Source organism: Acyrthosiphon pisum, chromosome A1, assembly GCF_005508785.2.
Source record: "Acyrthosiphon pisum isolate AL4f chromosome A1, pea_aphid_22Mar2018_4r6ur, whole genome shotgun sequence".
Taxonomy (NCBI): Eukaryota; Metazoa; Arthropoda; class Insecta; order Hemiptera; family Aphididae; genus Acyrthosiphon; species Acyrthosiphon pisum.
The window spans coordinates 35,783,897-35,798,376 of record NC_042494.1 but is presented as its reverse complement, the minus strand read 5'-3'; the positions used below and the strand labels follow the sequence as shown (position 1 = coordinate 35,798,376).

The 14,480-nt window shown below is 26.7% G+C and overlaps 1 protein-coding gene across 5 annotated transcripts; it reads left to right on the top strand.

The window, feature by feature from the left end:
- Positions 1-5,608: 5,608 nt before the first annotated feature.
- LOC100572544 lies at positions 5,609-14,111 on the top strand. Of its 5 annotated transcripts, none has more exons than XM_016805746.2 (8): positions 5,609-6,351; positions 6,536-6,642; positions 8,441-8,913; positions 9,062-9,221; positions 9,933-9,999; positions 10,065-10,223; positions 12,319-12,978; positions 13,807-14,111. In XM_016805746.2, exons 2-8 carry the CDS (start codon positions 6,561-6,563, stop codon positions 13,952-13,954), a joined length of 1,749 nt encoding a protein of 582 aa, XP_016661235.1. In that variant the 5' UTR covers positions 5,609-6,351; positions 6,536-6,560; the 3' UTR covers positions 13,955-14,111. The 5 variants fall into 5 exon arrangements, with proteins under 5 accessions (XP_016661235.1, XP_016661236.1, XP_029342822.1 ...); XM_008186419.3 differs by lacking the exon at positions 6,536-6,642 and having other exon boundaries at positions 5,721-5,850; positions 6,116-6,351; XM_016805747.2 differs by lacking the exon at positions 6,536-6,642 and having other exon boundaries at positions 5,611-5,850.
- Positions 14,112-14,480: the final 369 nt, after the last annotated feature.

Below are 14,480 nucleotides of genomic sequence, written 5' to 3'. Positions count from 1 at the left end.
TCATCAATTGAGAATGGCGGACCGATTTGGCTCAATTTTTTTTAAGATGTTCGTCATTTCCAAGAGAAGGTTTTTACGAAAGAAAATTTTAGGAAAATCCACCGGAAAAGTAGGAAATCTGGATGTAAAAAGTACAACAATTGAACAAAGTTTGGATCATATAGAATTGGTACTTTTAACGAGCAACGAAGTGCACGGGGTCAGCTAGTTTATTATAAATATAAATCCCGATTGGAGAACCAAAAAATTATATGATTTCCGATTTCAAATGATAAACCGGTAATAAAACAAGGAATTAGCATAGGTACTTTATAAAAACCTATTATATAATTAAGATGTTTTATAAATATAAAATCGTTAAAAATATGTAAAAAATGTCTACAGAATTTGGTTATATTTAATAAAATGTCATCGATGAAATATCAACACCATTACCAATAAGAAACAACAAACAATACATTACTCCAACTATAACTTTCACGTTTGTGCGCAGTTTTATAATATGAACTTAAATTATATTAAATCATACAAAATTAATTCTAAAATGCAATGAAAAAAGGTGTCACTAACAAAATGTGCAAATGCCTATGACCCACTAATCTTAAACAATGGACACCAGTCAATATGCTTAATCTACAAAAACTGTAATAATGAAAATGACGAATACAGAGAAGGTATAGGTATTGCAATCAATATTAGGTATCATCTACAAAACACAAAAAAGTATATATGATCATATAATTTAGTTATAATTTAAGTATTATATATATTCTGTGATAACACTGTGACAGTGTGACACAGATTTTTTTATAGGATAATTTCTAACGGAATCCAAACATCAACGCCAATCAAGTCATACTTACCTCACATGCACACACATTCAATATTAATAAAATAACGTAGGTACATCAATTGGGACTCTCACTTTATTCAAAGGAACTTTAAATAATGTACATGATTTAATGTCAAACAAAACTGTAAGATGGTGTAAAAACTGTGAATATTATTTAAATATATAGGTACCTATTTAGTTACAACAAATAATAATATAATATGCAGAACACTGAACAATTAATATACTTGGTAATAATTGTAACAAATTAAGTATGTATTTCAATTAATATAAAAACAAATTAATTAATTACTTAAAAATCATAAAATATAGTATCTATTAATCGAAGAATGTCATTATGTCAACTATATTTTAATTATTCGCATGGTGAACGTTGTTCATTACGCACTCGCGCGTTGTAAAATATCGTCTTCGTATGTTCTATATGGTTTATTACTTATAAAGGTCCTACATAATAATGTTTTATTTTTACATCGTTGAATGCAGAAAAACCCGGTTAAGTCGCTCCGTTGACCATTATATAGTAGGTGTACTTCGTCATTGAGTAGGTCACTGTAATGAATATGTTAAATTTGAATGATAAATTATTGCAAACAAAAAACAACTCAGAGCGAGGACAGTCTGACAGCCCATATTACTATAAGTAGTAATAGTACCTACATTTTATATTATTATTTGGTAATTTATTTAACTATTTATTATTATCAATATTGTATAATTATATGAATAATTTTTGCTAAAAACATTGTATTTATTATATTATTAATTATTATAATAGTGTTTCTATTTTGTATTCATATAAATATATAATATATTATTGATAAGAATGTTTAAGCCTTAGATATTATAATTTAAAATATTGAACATTTTTAAGTTCAATATAGGTAGTTTACACATTTTCGTCATTTTGACGAATTTTCCCCAATAATATTTTTAAACGCTTTTTAAAAAAACAATTGACTGTATAGTTTATTTAATATTTTAATATTATTATTATTTAATATTTTTTTTATTTGCTTGACTATATATATCTATATGGTAGACCATAAGGACAATATACAACTCTATGTCTATACATTTTATAATATATTATATTTGAATAATTTACTTTTTAATTAGATAGAAAAATTAGGACTATGAATTGGCTACCTTAAAAATCACCTTAAATATTTAAGTAACGCAACAAACGTGAATATAGGTACATTTTTAGTTTGATAAAATACTTACATAGAGAACGGAATGTATTGCTTTTTTCAACATACAACAATCACGGGGTAGGTACCTATACACTGTCACCTGCACTCACCACCCTCAAGGCATCATCATTACTACAGAACATTGGACATTTTATAATAGTTGATCATTATTATTACCCTTATCAGTTTTAATGATATTGCTTGGAATAGTCTGAAAACTTGAGTAGATACTTCAACTTATACAGTTATACCAAATAATAAAATTTAACAAGTCAACGTAAAATGTAAACGATCTCAAAACGTTTGTCTGGTATTATTGAGTAGGTAGTCAAAAATAAACTAAATGGTATATATTTGTAACTGATACTAAAATTTTAAACAATATCGTTTATGCAGGTGCATACTGTAACACTGTAGGTATGTCTGAATAATATAAATAGGACAGACGTATAGTATAGTACAATACAAGGCACCTGATATATTATTACTAGGTATAACAGTATAGCAGTTGAAAAATATTAAGAATACATATTACCTATGCACAATTTTTTTTATAAACATTTAAAGTTCGATTTTTGACAACATTTATTTTATAAAATTTAAAATTAAAAATGAATTAGTAGTTAAAAAGTTATAAAATGATCACTTATATACCTAATGATTGAAAATTTAAAATAAGGTTCCACGTAAGTAAGTTATTCTGTAACCGAAAATCTCAAAAATATAAAAAAAAACTGTTTTTTTCTTATAATTATCTTATGTGCATATTTGGACGAAATAACATATTAAATAATCAAGAATAACGATTTTAGTTATTTTGTTGTAATGTTTGAATATTAATTCAACTTATACCGTTTACTGTATTAATAAACATAATATAAAATATCCGCACTGAAAAACCGTCTCCGCTCAGAATCATTTTTCGTATAAAATAATATTATAATATCAAAGAATTCAAATGTATTATGTAATACCATCCATTATATTATAGTGACCCACTATTGTAACCTACTGTACAGCAGAGGGACATCCACTTGTCCTCCTTTTATTATATTTTAATTTTAATGCGAGTTATGAGTATTTTAAAATATACAAACAAGTTACAATTTTAAAATAAATTGTCAACATTTAAACTTTAAATGCTTATAATTTATAAAAACAAAATGTTCACATATATTTTTAAACCACTATTGTAACAATATATCAGGAGCCTTGTATTACATTTTAACGCTTTTTGACCCAACAAATAACTTAAAAAATTGAAAATTAAAAATGTCCATAAAATGCTCAAAACAAGTCAAAATATTTTGAAAAAATAATCAAGTATAAGAATTGATAAAATGAACACATGATGTAAATTTTTAAATATCTACGATTATTCATTTTTGAATTATAACAAAATAAGAAAATCGCAACATGAGAAATCGAGTGAATATCCAGTATATTGTAAACATTTGAACTTCAAACGCTCATAATAAATTTAATTTGACATTCCGGTAGACATTTTTTTAAAGTAAAGATATACAAACTTATGAGAAATCTTGTATTAAATCTTTTGATCATAGATTTAAAAGTAAAATTTTTATTAATTTCTAACTCAAAATAGTTTGCGAATTTTCGTGAATTTTACGTTTTTTATTGACATTTATAAAAAAAAAAAAAAAAAACCAAAAACAATGGAGACTTAAAATGTCCGAATAAACAGCTTTTAACAAGTCAAAATATTTGATGCTAATATAAAACATTCAGTGGAAATGTCATTTCTCATTAGTTTTAGAGTTACACCAAAAACTGTTTTGTCCTGTGTAAAAATTCCCAGTTTTCCTTAGTTTTTTTTTTTTTGTATTACAACTATAATTTTTACTTTTTACCCCCCAAAGTACCAACTATATTCACTTTCCCATCGAACAAGATACTGAAGTTGAAAATCGAAGCATTATTTCAACTACCTACCTATACTTGTCGTGTACACAGATACCAAAAAAATTTTAAATTTTGAAAAACACACATCATTACATTTTACAATATTGTAAAATCAATACATTCATCGCTCAGAATCTAAAAGCACAGATTAGTATAGTACCTATAAAAGATCCACTCAGAATATAAAATAAACAAGTTGGCATGTAGATATGCTATATTGATGGTTTCCAGTAAAATGTTGTATTTATTTTAAAACTTTAAATTAGTAGGTATAATGTACATTAGTGTATTACTAGTTTCGAAACATCTTTTTTTTTTGGACATTTTAATCCCTAACTCTTAAGTGGATCGCGGTTGTCAGAAGGCTCTGTGTTTATACTGTATACCTATTCTGCGAGCGAGGCGACGGCTGCCGTCTATATATATAGGTAAATAGGTAATATGATTTTCTTTACTCGTTACGATATTATTTCCTTTTGGTCTCAAAATGATAATATTTAAGTAAAGTATAATAGTGGAAAGTTTCAAGTATATAATTAATCACTACAACAAATTAACTAATCTCGTTTGAAACGATATTCCTTTGATAAAAGTTGTTATTTACCTATTTTTCAAACGCTCGTAAAAATGTTATGTGGCTTAGATACTTTTAACCTTTTACAACCAATTAAAATTGAAATTTTATCAATTTTAAGTACAAAATAATTTGCCAATTTTCGTGTTTTTGTATAGGTACCTATTACTTCGAAATGGATTGCTCTAAAATCTAAATAATAAGAAAAACATCCTTAGAAAATGCCATAATCTTAAAATATTCACTAGCAATGCTTAAAAAAGCGAGTAAGTGCATGTCACTCTGCTGTACTGTAGGTTACATGTAGATCACCGTAATAGATGGTGTTAAATTTGAAATCATTTTGATACATTTTGTCAAAATTCGAACTTAAAATGTTTATAAAAAAAGTATGGTGTCGTACAGCACTAGTCGGCGTTAGATAAATTAACAAGGAGCGGCGGCGCTTTTCAGTGTAGCCCAAACTAGTCGCGGTGTGTTTTGACTTTCGACCGCACGGCACTCCCCACCAAGTTGTTTATCATAAATGTACAAAAATAAATTACTTCGGCTGACAATGACAATATTAATAGATTATAACACGGTCTAAAATAGGCCGGTAAAATCGGTGGGTTAAGCGTAACCGAGGTTTAAACTATCATTGCATAACGGGCCCTTAGAAGATCGTGGATTATTATGTGATATGGAAATCATGGAATATACCTGCGGCCTGTGGGCTTACTATTATATTATTATGATCCAAGCCTGTGGGAATATCGCATATACTAATATAGAATCTATCTGATGGATATTTTAATAATTTACACCATATTTTGTTGTTTGCACGATGTAGAAATATATCATCTTCTCTACATCGTAGTTATTCGGAATAACAGCCATATACGGAGAACCCCTGGTTTTCCTTATTCGCGCCACTGCCATGCCAATATATCTGACGCCGACTGTTGTTGTACCTCCCGTGGCACATACTTCTACTACTTCTACTACTACAGTACTAGTAGTACTACACTATTACTACCATGCTACACTACACTACGTCGACACCTGTGCTACAACTGGAGAGAAATCTATGTCTCGGATACCAGCTCCTAATCTGTCGTTCTTATCACCATTAGAGTTATCACCAGTAATAGATAATCATAAATAATGATAATAGTATGATAAACAGATAAAATTGTTTTCACTCGTCAGTCATCACTCATTCACAATATTCACTTCACTTGGTACTAATTCTTCAGTTAATGAAATGTTACCGTGCGTTTCGTATCGTCGCTACTCGCTACTGGCTCCGCATCAGATAATACGTAAATACTAAATTTAAAATAACAATATTGTTGTACTGGAAGTGTGATTGTAGTCATAAATTGCTTGTATAATTTGTTTGCCGACGACAAGACGTGCTCGTACGAACGGTTCGTTGGTCGGTACGCTGTGTCGTCCTACACGGTTCGCCGTTGTCGAGTCGTATCGATTGTTTTCCGCCCCCGCATGATACTCATGGATACGACGATATAATTATTGTGATATTATTATAGTAACAACTAACAACCATCCCGTCTTGTTGCTAAGTTATAGTACGCTGTTTTCAAACGTAACATTCTCTCCGACGTCGGTGATTCTGCCGAGCTTAACAAAAACTGATGTAATTATATTGTACATGATACAACAGCCTACCCACTGCTACCTGCCTGCTCAGGTGTGTGTGCTGCCTACATACTATTATAGACGAGTGGTTCGTTATTTCGTTGTTGCCATCCTTCGCGAGATCCACTTTCCAAAAATGGACCAAGCACATTATGACGAAGGTACCTGATTCAAATTTTTATTTTATTATTATGACAACCAACTAATTTCTACTGGACATTTTTATTTTAACCATTTGTAAAGTTATAATATAACATTGTGCAGTATAGTGCTACAACACTGTTGTACAGTGTTAGGTACACATATAATGTTATTATGGTTACCTATTATTATGATTTTTTCTAGACAGTTATTGATTAATTATACTGAGATGAAAAAAATCCAAGGTCGATTTCGGGCAGTATCTAGATCTACACTATCTACTGCTCATCTATTCTGTTTGTATTCGACACGTAGGTTGTTATTGTATTGTGTTTGCTTGAAGTCCCTATCGTCTACCTAGTACCTAGGTACTAATATATTAGTGTCTAATACCTATATTTTATTTTCCGTCCGTTTTGATTTGTTTTTTTTAATCATTGTTTTGCTTTTTAACTTTTATCTATACATACATAATTTTGTAGTTTGAGTTCCTAACAAAATATTGACACTCAAAATCTGATACTTCGCTAAATAAAGAAGCCAGAAACTATTTATTTGCATGATACCAATCTAGGTATTACATGGTTTGTTAGTTTGTTACTACCTATGTTATAATTCCATTATATTATACATGTATCAGGTTACATAATTAAAAAAATTATTAACTTATTATAATTTTAATAATAATAATATTATAATAAGTAATACCTACCAGTGGCGTGGCGAACTAAAAATTTTCCAGAGGCAAGTTACAAATATCCCAAGTTTTAATGCATAATAATGTATTAGTATAATATAACTAATTATATTTCAGATTGTTATTACTTATTAACTACCTATTGAGAGTATATCATATTACATTTACTTGGGGTAATATGAAAAATATAATAAGTTTTGCTCTTCATGATTTCCTGTATTGCATTTTTAAATATTAAAATAAAAAAATTATTCTCGTATTGATTACCTATTTACCTATATATTACCAATCATTGATTAAAATTATTCAGGTACCTACTCGGGTACCTATATCTATTTTACTATTTAATAGTTAAATTCCTCTGAAATCTTAAATCTTATAAAATCTTTTACCTATTTTCCACTTAATTGTATAACTTCATAGAGTTCATTGCTATTTTCTGTTATTAGGTAATTGTATTCTATAACCAAATGGATTTATTTTTAGGTATATATTCTAAGAAAAAATATGCAGGTTTTATGTAGAAATGTCTTTAGTTAAATATATTTTTTTAAAACATGCACATCTTGAGAATCACCTCGAGAATCACAGAGTTTTTAACTTTGCGGGACTAGAAATAAACTTTTGTTATTTTAAACTTTTGCTATCATTAAATAAGTTTGAAATTTTAAGCTATTACTATGGACATTATATACTTGTAGCCAGGAGTTTTTTAGGGGTATGTATTAGTTTTATATTTAAACTCGTATTTAAATATAACACTGGGGTTTTAAACACTCTTTTGTAGTCACTAGTCATCAATCTTCAAAAATAAATATCTAATATTAAATAAGACTATATGACATTATATTATTTTGTAGAAATTTGAATCATATCTATAGTAGTACATACATCGGACCAAGAAGAAGTGGTGTTCCAACTGTTTAGTCCAATCCTTATAAACAGTTTCACAAATCTTATTTTCACTTACAACTTATCTCAGGCACGTAAATAGGTGCTTATTTTGGGAGGGGAGGGCTATTAACCTTTTTCAGAACAGTTGAGGTTTAAAAAATGTGCTAATTAATTATTAGTTACTACAATATGGTCTTTGAGGGGGGCAATCGCTACCACCATCCCCCTTCATTACGTGCTTGACTTATTTAAGTATTGTTTGTACTTTCTGGTATATATTTAATCATCGAGTATTTAACCATTATTCTTGCGTTTTTCCTTTTTATTTAATTTTATAGTTGTACTTTTATTCCTGAAATATTCATATATAACATGGATCATTAGAAATCATACTGTTTTTTGCATCAGTATACATTAATCACTAAATTAGATTATTATTTGTTTCAATATCTGTATAAATTGTAAACCTATTTATATGTTTTTATTCATATTTATTATTTTTGTTATCATTATTATAGGATTTCCAAAAGAAAATGAAATTATTGAATTGTTACCATGCATAATATGCAATCGTTCATTCCGTCCAAGTTTATTACAACGCCACTCAGCCATATGCCAAAAAAATGCTAAAAAACGTAAGGTACCATTTGATTCATCTAAACAGCGTAGAAAAGGTACTGATATGGCAGCATATTTACCACATATGAAAAAGGCTCAAGATGCCTATATTGGCATAGAAAATTCAAAAAAAAACTGGAAAGCTAAGCATGAAGAGCTTGTTAGAGCTGTGAAAGCAGCACGGGGTGAAAAAGTTGATGAAAAACTACCGACTAAACCTGTTGACTCTGAAGAATGTCCACATTGTGCACGGAATTTTGGACCTAAATCGTATGATCGACATGTAGAGTTTTGCAGAGAAAAAGCTCAGAGAATATCTACTGCACCAGTGATAAGTCAAGTAGCTAAAGAACGGCTTGAAGCAAGAACAAAAGTTAGTATATTTAATTAAAAATGCAATGGGTACCTATTGGCTATTTTTAGTTCTTAATTATATTGAATAAAAAAAAAAAAAAAAAAAAATGTTTTTTAGACTTTGATTTGTTTGATATTTAATATTTTTATTTTATTTCTATTTTTAGTACCGTGCTCCTCCACTCAAGTCACAGCGTACAGTTACTAAAGAGAAGTATTCTCCAAAAATTAAAAGTTTTACTCGAGATGTTTCAAGTGTTCCAGTAAAAGCGATACCACCATTAAAAACTATTAAAAAAAGAACCCCGCCAAATAGAAATATTGTATGTAAGTATATTTAGTTTTTTACCTACAAACAAATTATATATTTTTAAGTCATCTGTCAAAAACAGTCATACATAATGTACCATTTTTGAGTTTTTTTCATCCATACTCAACAGCGAGTATGTATTATTTATTTTAGAACTGACTTTAAGCATGCATATTACCACGCACATTAAGACAATATTTTATTCATAAATATACATTAAAAGATATGGTTTGTTTAAGTTTATTAAATAAAAGTATTCTAGTATAGGTACATTTAATATTAATATTATATAATATAAATGAAACAGAATAAGAAATGTCTTACAGTTTGGATGTTATTCAAGAAATATAAATTATAATATTAGTATAGACTAGGTATTTAAATAATTTGTTTCCTTAAGTGAGTGTAGGAGAGCTCATTGTATTATTTATATTTAGATATCTGTATTTATAATCTCTCCCTTTATCTGGCTGTAAGTTAACTTTTCTAAAACACATATGTTATTATAAAGGAAGACACATGACTTTGTTAATTATAGAACTCAATTATATACACAAAAAAAAACAACATTTAATTTCATTATATAGTTTGTATTTTAAATTTATATTATAAAAACTATGATATAATACTATAGGACATTAACATAAATATAATTTGAAGATAGAAACATAGTAAATATGACAAAAGAAAACTAAGGTATAACAATAATATTAAATTAATTTTTATAGCTAATATCCCACGTCAAATGTCAACAGTAGTGAAAAAGAAAGACCAAATATCAAAAAGTCTCTATGGGTAAGCACGGTTATCGTGTAAAATATGTTTGTAATTTTTAAATTAATTGAGTGTTATTCTTTCAGGGTTAAAAATACAATATACTTGCCTCAAAAGCCAGATCTAAAAAATGAAATAGTTATGAAGAAATCTGAATCGGCCCATATCCTTAGTTCTCAAAATCACATAAAACAAGGAGTTAATAAGATGGTCAATAATTTTGACAAAAAAAAAATTTCAAAGTCGTGAGTGAAAAGTATAATGCATTTCAATGTTTGAATAAGCTGTGAATTGATTGTTAATTAAAACTTATAAATTTAAATGTATAAATACATATTTAAAAAATGTTGCATTTAATTTGTTAAAAAGAAAAAAATATTGTATTTAAATGATACAATTTATAAGGTAACTTTTGCAGAAATTATACAAGTAAATAACTTTAATACAACTATAAACAGAAACATGGAATTTTATAAAAAATATTGAAAATCAAAATTAACAGAAGATGAATCTATAACATTATTTAAAAACATTTGCTCATTTACTGTCAACATTATTGAATAGAGAATTCATTGAGAATTGTAAAATATTGATAAAAAAAGAAAAAAAAAATAACTATAAAAAATAGGACTAAAATAAGATGCTACTCCTTTAGCTATAAATACCTAGAAATACTATTGTTTTCATACTTTTGAACAGAAATTGTTATATATATATATATAAAAAATCCATCTAAAGTAAAAATTAAATATTAAATTCACAATAACAGCTAGTCAAATACAACGGGTGTCAAAGATGAAAAATAGTATGGTATAAATATAATAAATGATAAATATGAAATAATATCAACTGTTGAGTTGTATAAAATTCTTATCTTGACTATTCAACTTATCGAAAGTTATATACATTAAACATAGATGAATAGAATTTTCTTCTATACAAGAAATATTAAATGGACCTAGATGAAAAGATAAAACTCTTTTGTTCAATTTATTCAGAAACTAGTTGATAATGTTCAAATATGCTTATTGTATTGTAAAAGATAATCATATTAAGAAATCTTATGTATGCCACTTATAAATTGATTATAATTTTATTAAATTCAGTTTATTAATGAATAATGATTAATAGGATACATACTTTCATACTACAGCCTGATATTATAAAATATCAAAATTTAAATGCTATTAATGTATTAGAAAAATAACTCTTTGATATTGAAAATATATTCTAACAATTTTGATTCCAACCCCTACAATTGCTTTAAAATATTTTAAAAAGAACTATTTTGTTGTAGTATTGTAATGATTAAAAGTATTTATGTAGACTAAATCTATAAATGAAAAATTCTAATTTAATGTACTGAAATAAAAATAATTTTGAAATGAAAACAAGCTTAATTTTTTTATGTTAATACCTATAAAAAAATATTTATTTATCATTTATAAATAATAATGATTAATATTAAAGTAGACACTAAAATTAATTGCATCTAGATTTTCTTTATTGAATCAATAATATTTGTTGGTCAAGATGCTTATATGTTGAAAATAAATGTTCAATGTCAATTTCTTTTGTATTATACAGTGTGATTACAATTTAAGGAAACACTAAATCATTCAGCTGGAGTATCACAAATTTGATTTGTGTTATTTTTGCTGATTAGAAGACTTAATATTACACTTATTTTTGAATTTGGTTCAAACGAAAGCTTACCTTTTTCTTTGAATTTAAACTATATTCATTATTGTTTTTTGAAGAACTTTCTAAAATAGTTGTTTCTATCTTAGAATACACAAGTTAACATATTGCTATAATGTATATGTTGTCTTTTTGCTAAATCAGTATAACTTTTTTTTTTTTGAAAAAATTACTTCAACTTGATGTTTTTAATATACCTTCAATGAATATTATTAGAATTTTAAAAAAATTTTAAAACCCATTAGTATATTAAAATTAGTGTCAATAAATAATTAAGTAGAATAAATTAAGACCTGAAGTTTGTTACTTGTATATTAATTTCCAAGGTTATTAATTTAGGGAGCTGTAGTAGGTTAACATGACAATAAAGGTTTAAAAAGGCTCTCGAAAAGAATTGTTTTAAATTGTATAGCTTGTATCTTTATTCTTTTAATGATGTGGGATTATTCTATGTACTTAACAATCAGCTAATGTAGTAAATGTAGTTATGTATGAGTTACGGTCATAGAGATTATTTCTTATAAAATTCTTGAAATATTATTTCTCAATCTTTATTCTCTATAATCAATACAGCTTATTGAAAACATTTTATGTTAATTGTTGTAAAATATCAATACATTGTGATTTTTATTATTTTAGCCAACCACATTTAGATATTTACAACCCTTGTTTGGATAGCTACGATCCATTTAAATCAGCTGAACAACAAATGAAAGAACTCGATCTAGACATCAACATAATTGACATTGGTCTTAAAAATCCATTAAATATTACCACATCTGATAATATAGAGAATCTTCAATTGTCTCCAACATCTGCATTCGTTAAATATTCACCAGTCTCTCCTTTAGTATCGTCTCCAGATAATATTGAAAACGCATTTCCCAATGAATTTCAGTCTGACACTAATCTTAACAGTCATCCTCTACACAATCTAAGCAATTTAAGTTTGTGTTCTATTGTTAGTATTGAATCAGCTGATTTTAATAATAAAACTCATAGTGCTATAGTACGAGGTACAGATCATCCAAAAAGTCCTACAAAACGAAACATCTCTCATAATCATAAAAAACATATAGCTATTGAAAATATGCTTTATGGTGATAATGAAAAAGATAAATCAAATCTCAATTTTGATCTGGCAGAACAAGAACTTTTAAAATCTGTGTCGGAATTTGAAAACTTGTTGAAAATAACAGATGATGATGATATAGTATCACCATCTTTAAATAGAACCTCTGCCCTTAGTATGGTCAACGGAATTAATTCCAATAGCAGTGCTGATTCAGCTTACGGAAGGTAAGGCGAGCAATCAATGGTGTTTCAATTGTCATCGGGTACTTGCACGGTTTGAACGGGTTTCATTTGGAATCCAACACTTACTGATTTTTGCCAAAATCAGCCTAACACGGGTAGTTAACACATTAAAATTATTAACATATTTGATAATTATAGCACATTATAACACATATTTGATTTTGGTTTTGCTTATTTCGTCTGGATATGAACACCGAGTAAGAATACAATAATGATTAATTAATTATTTTCATTTAAAAAAAAATGTTACTTAGCTAAGCAAAAATAAACAAAATGAGTATGCCATTTATTTTACGAATCATAAGTATTTTCATAGAATAATTCATTTTTTTTTTCATTTTAATAAACTGCATTGTATTTTTGGCATCTGTTACTTAAGCAAATAATGTGTTCACCAGATTATGTGTTTGTTTTAAATATATAATTAAAATATAATAGTTCACTCAAACCTGACACCTAATAACACATTTTATAAATTATAAAATCAAATAACTCATTAATCACTAAACACTACCTATAAAGTAATAGTTTAAAAAATATCACCTAGAACTACTTTATCAATCAAATTATTAATAGCATTAATTAATTTATATTATTATTAATCATTTTTATCAATTTATTATAGAAAATAATCCAATTCATGTTATAATTTAATAAAGTTCTTTTTATGTTTATATTAGTGAAGATTTTTGCAAATTAATAATATTTGTACAGTTTTATATTATATAAGTTAATCCATAGGTATTATTATATTATATTATATAATATTATTAATTATTTATGTAAATATTGTATTTTTGTTTTTATCAGCTTGAACAGAAAAACTGAGCAGGCGACGACAGACAATTATCTTACACTGCTAAAAGCTGCTAAATTTTGTCATGAATGTGGATTCAAATATCCAATTGTTGATATTAAATTTTGTACTGAGTGTGGAATGCGGCGCATTGTATCATGATCAAGTTGCTTCAATTTGAATATTTATGTTTTATTGAGGGTATTAAGAAAATGTGTTGAATTTGTAGTGTAGAATATATTTTAATATTTTTATACTTATATAATTATAAATTATAATCAATAAGCTAACAAAAGTTTTTAATAATTATTATTATATAAAATTGCATTATTTTGTTTAACCCCTGAGACTGATTTTTTTGGAATGAAATTAGTTTGAATGTATTTTATCACTTAATTTATTTTATATTTTACTAATTCAACAAGACCAAAGTATTAACAATAATATAATTTTTTTACAACAGTATCGCTAAGATATTCAAAATATAATTTTTTATTCGCTTACATTCTATATCTACATTACTTTAATTTTAGTCTCCTTAGTTCTCTTCTATAATATGTGAACAATAAATATACAATAATATTGACTTGTATATCTCATTGATAATACTATTTTTAACCTACACGGTAGTTCATCCTATACAATAGGTACTTTATACTATTACTAAATTAACACTATACATCTAGAT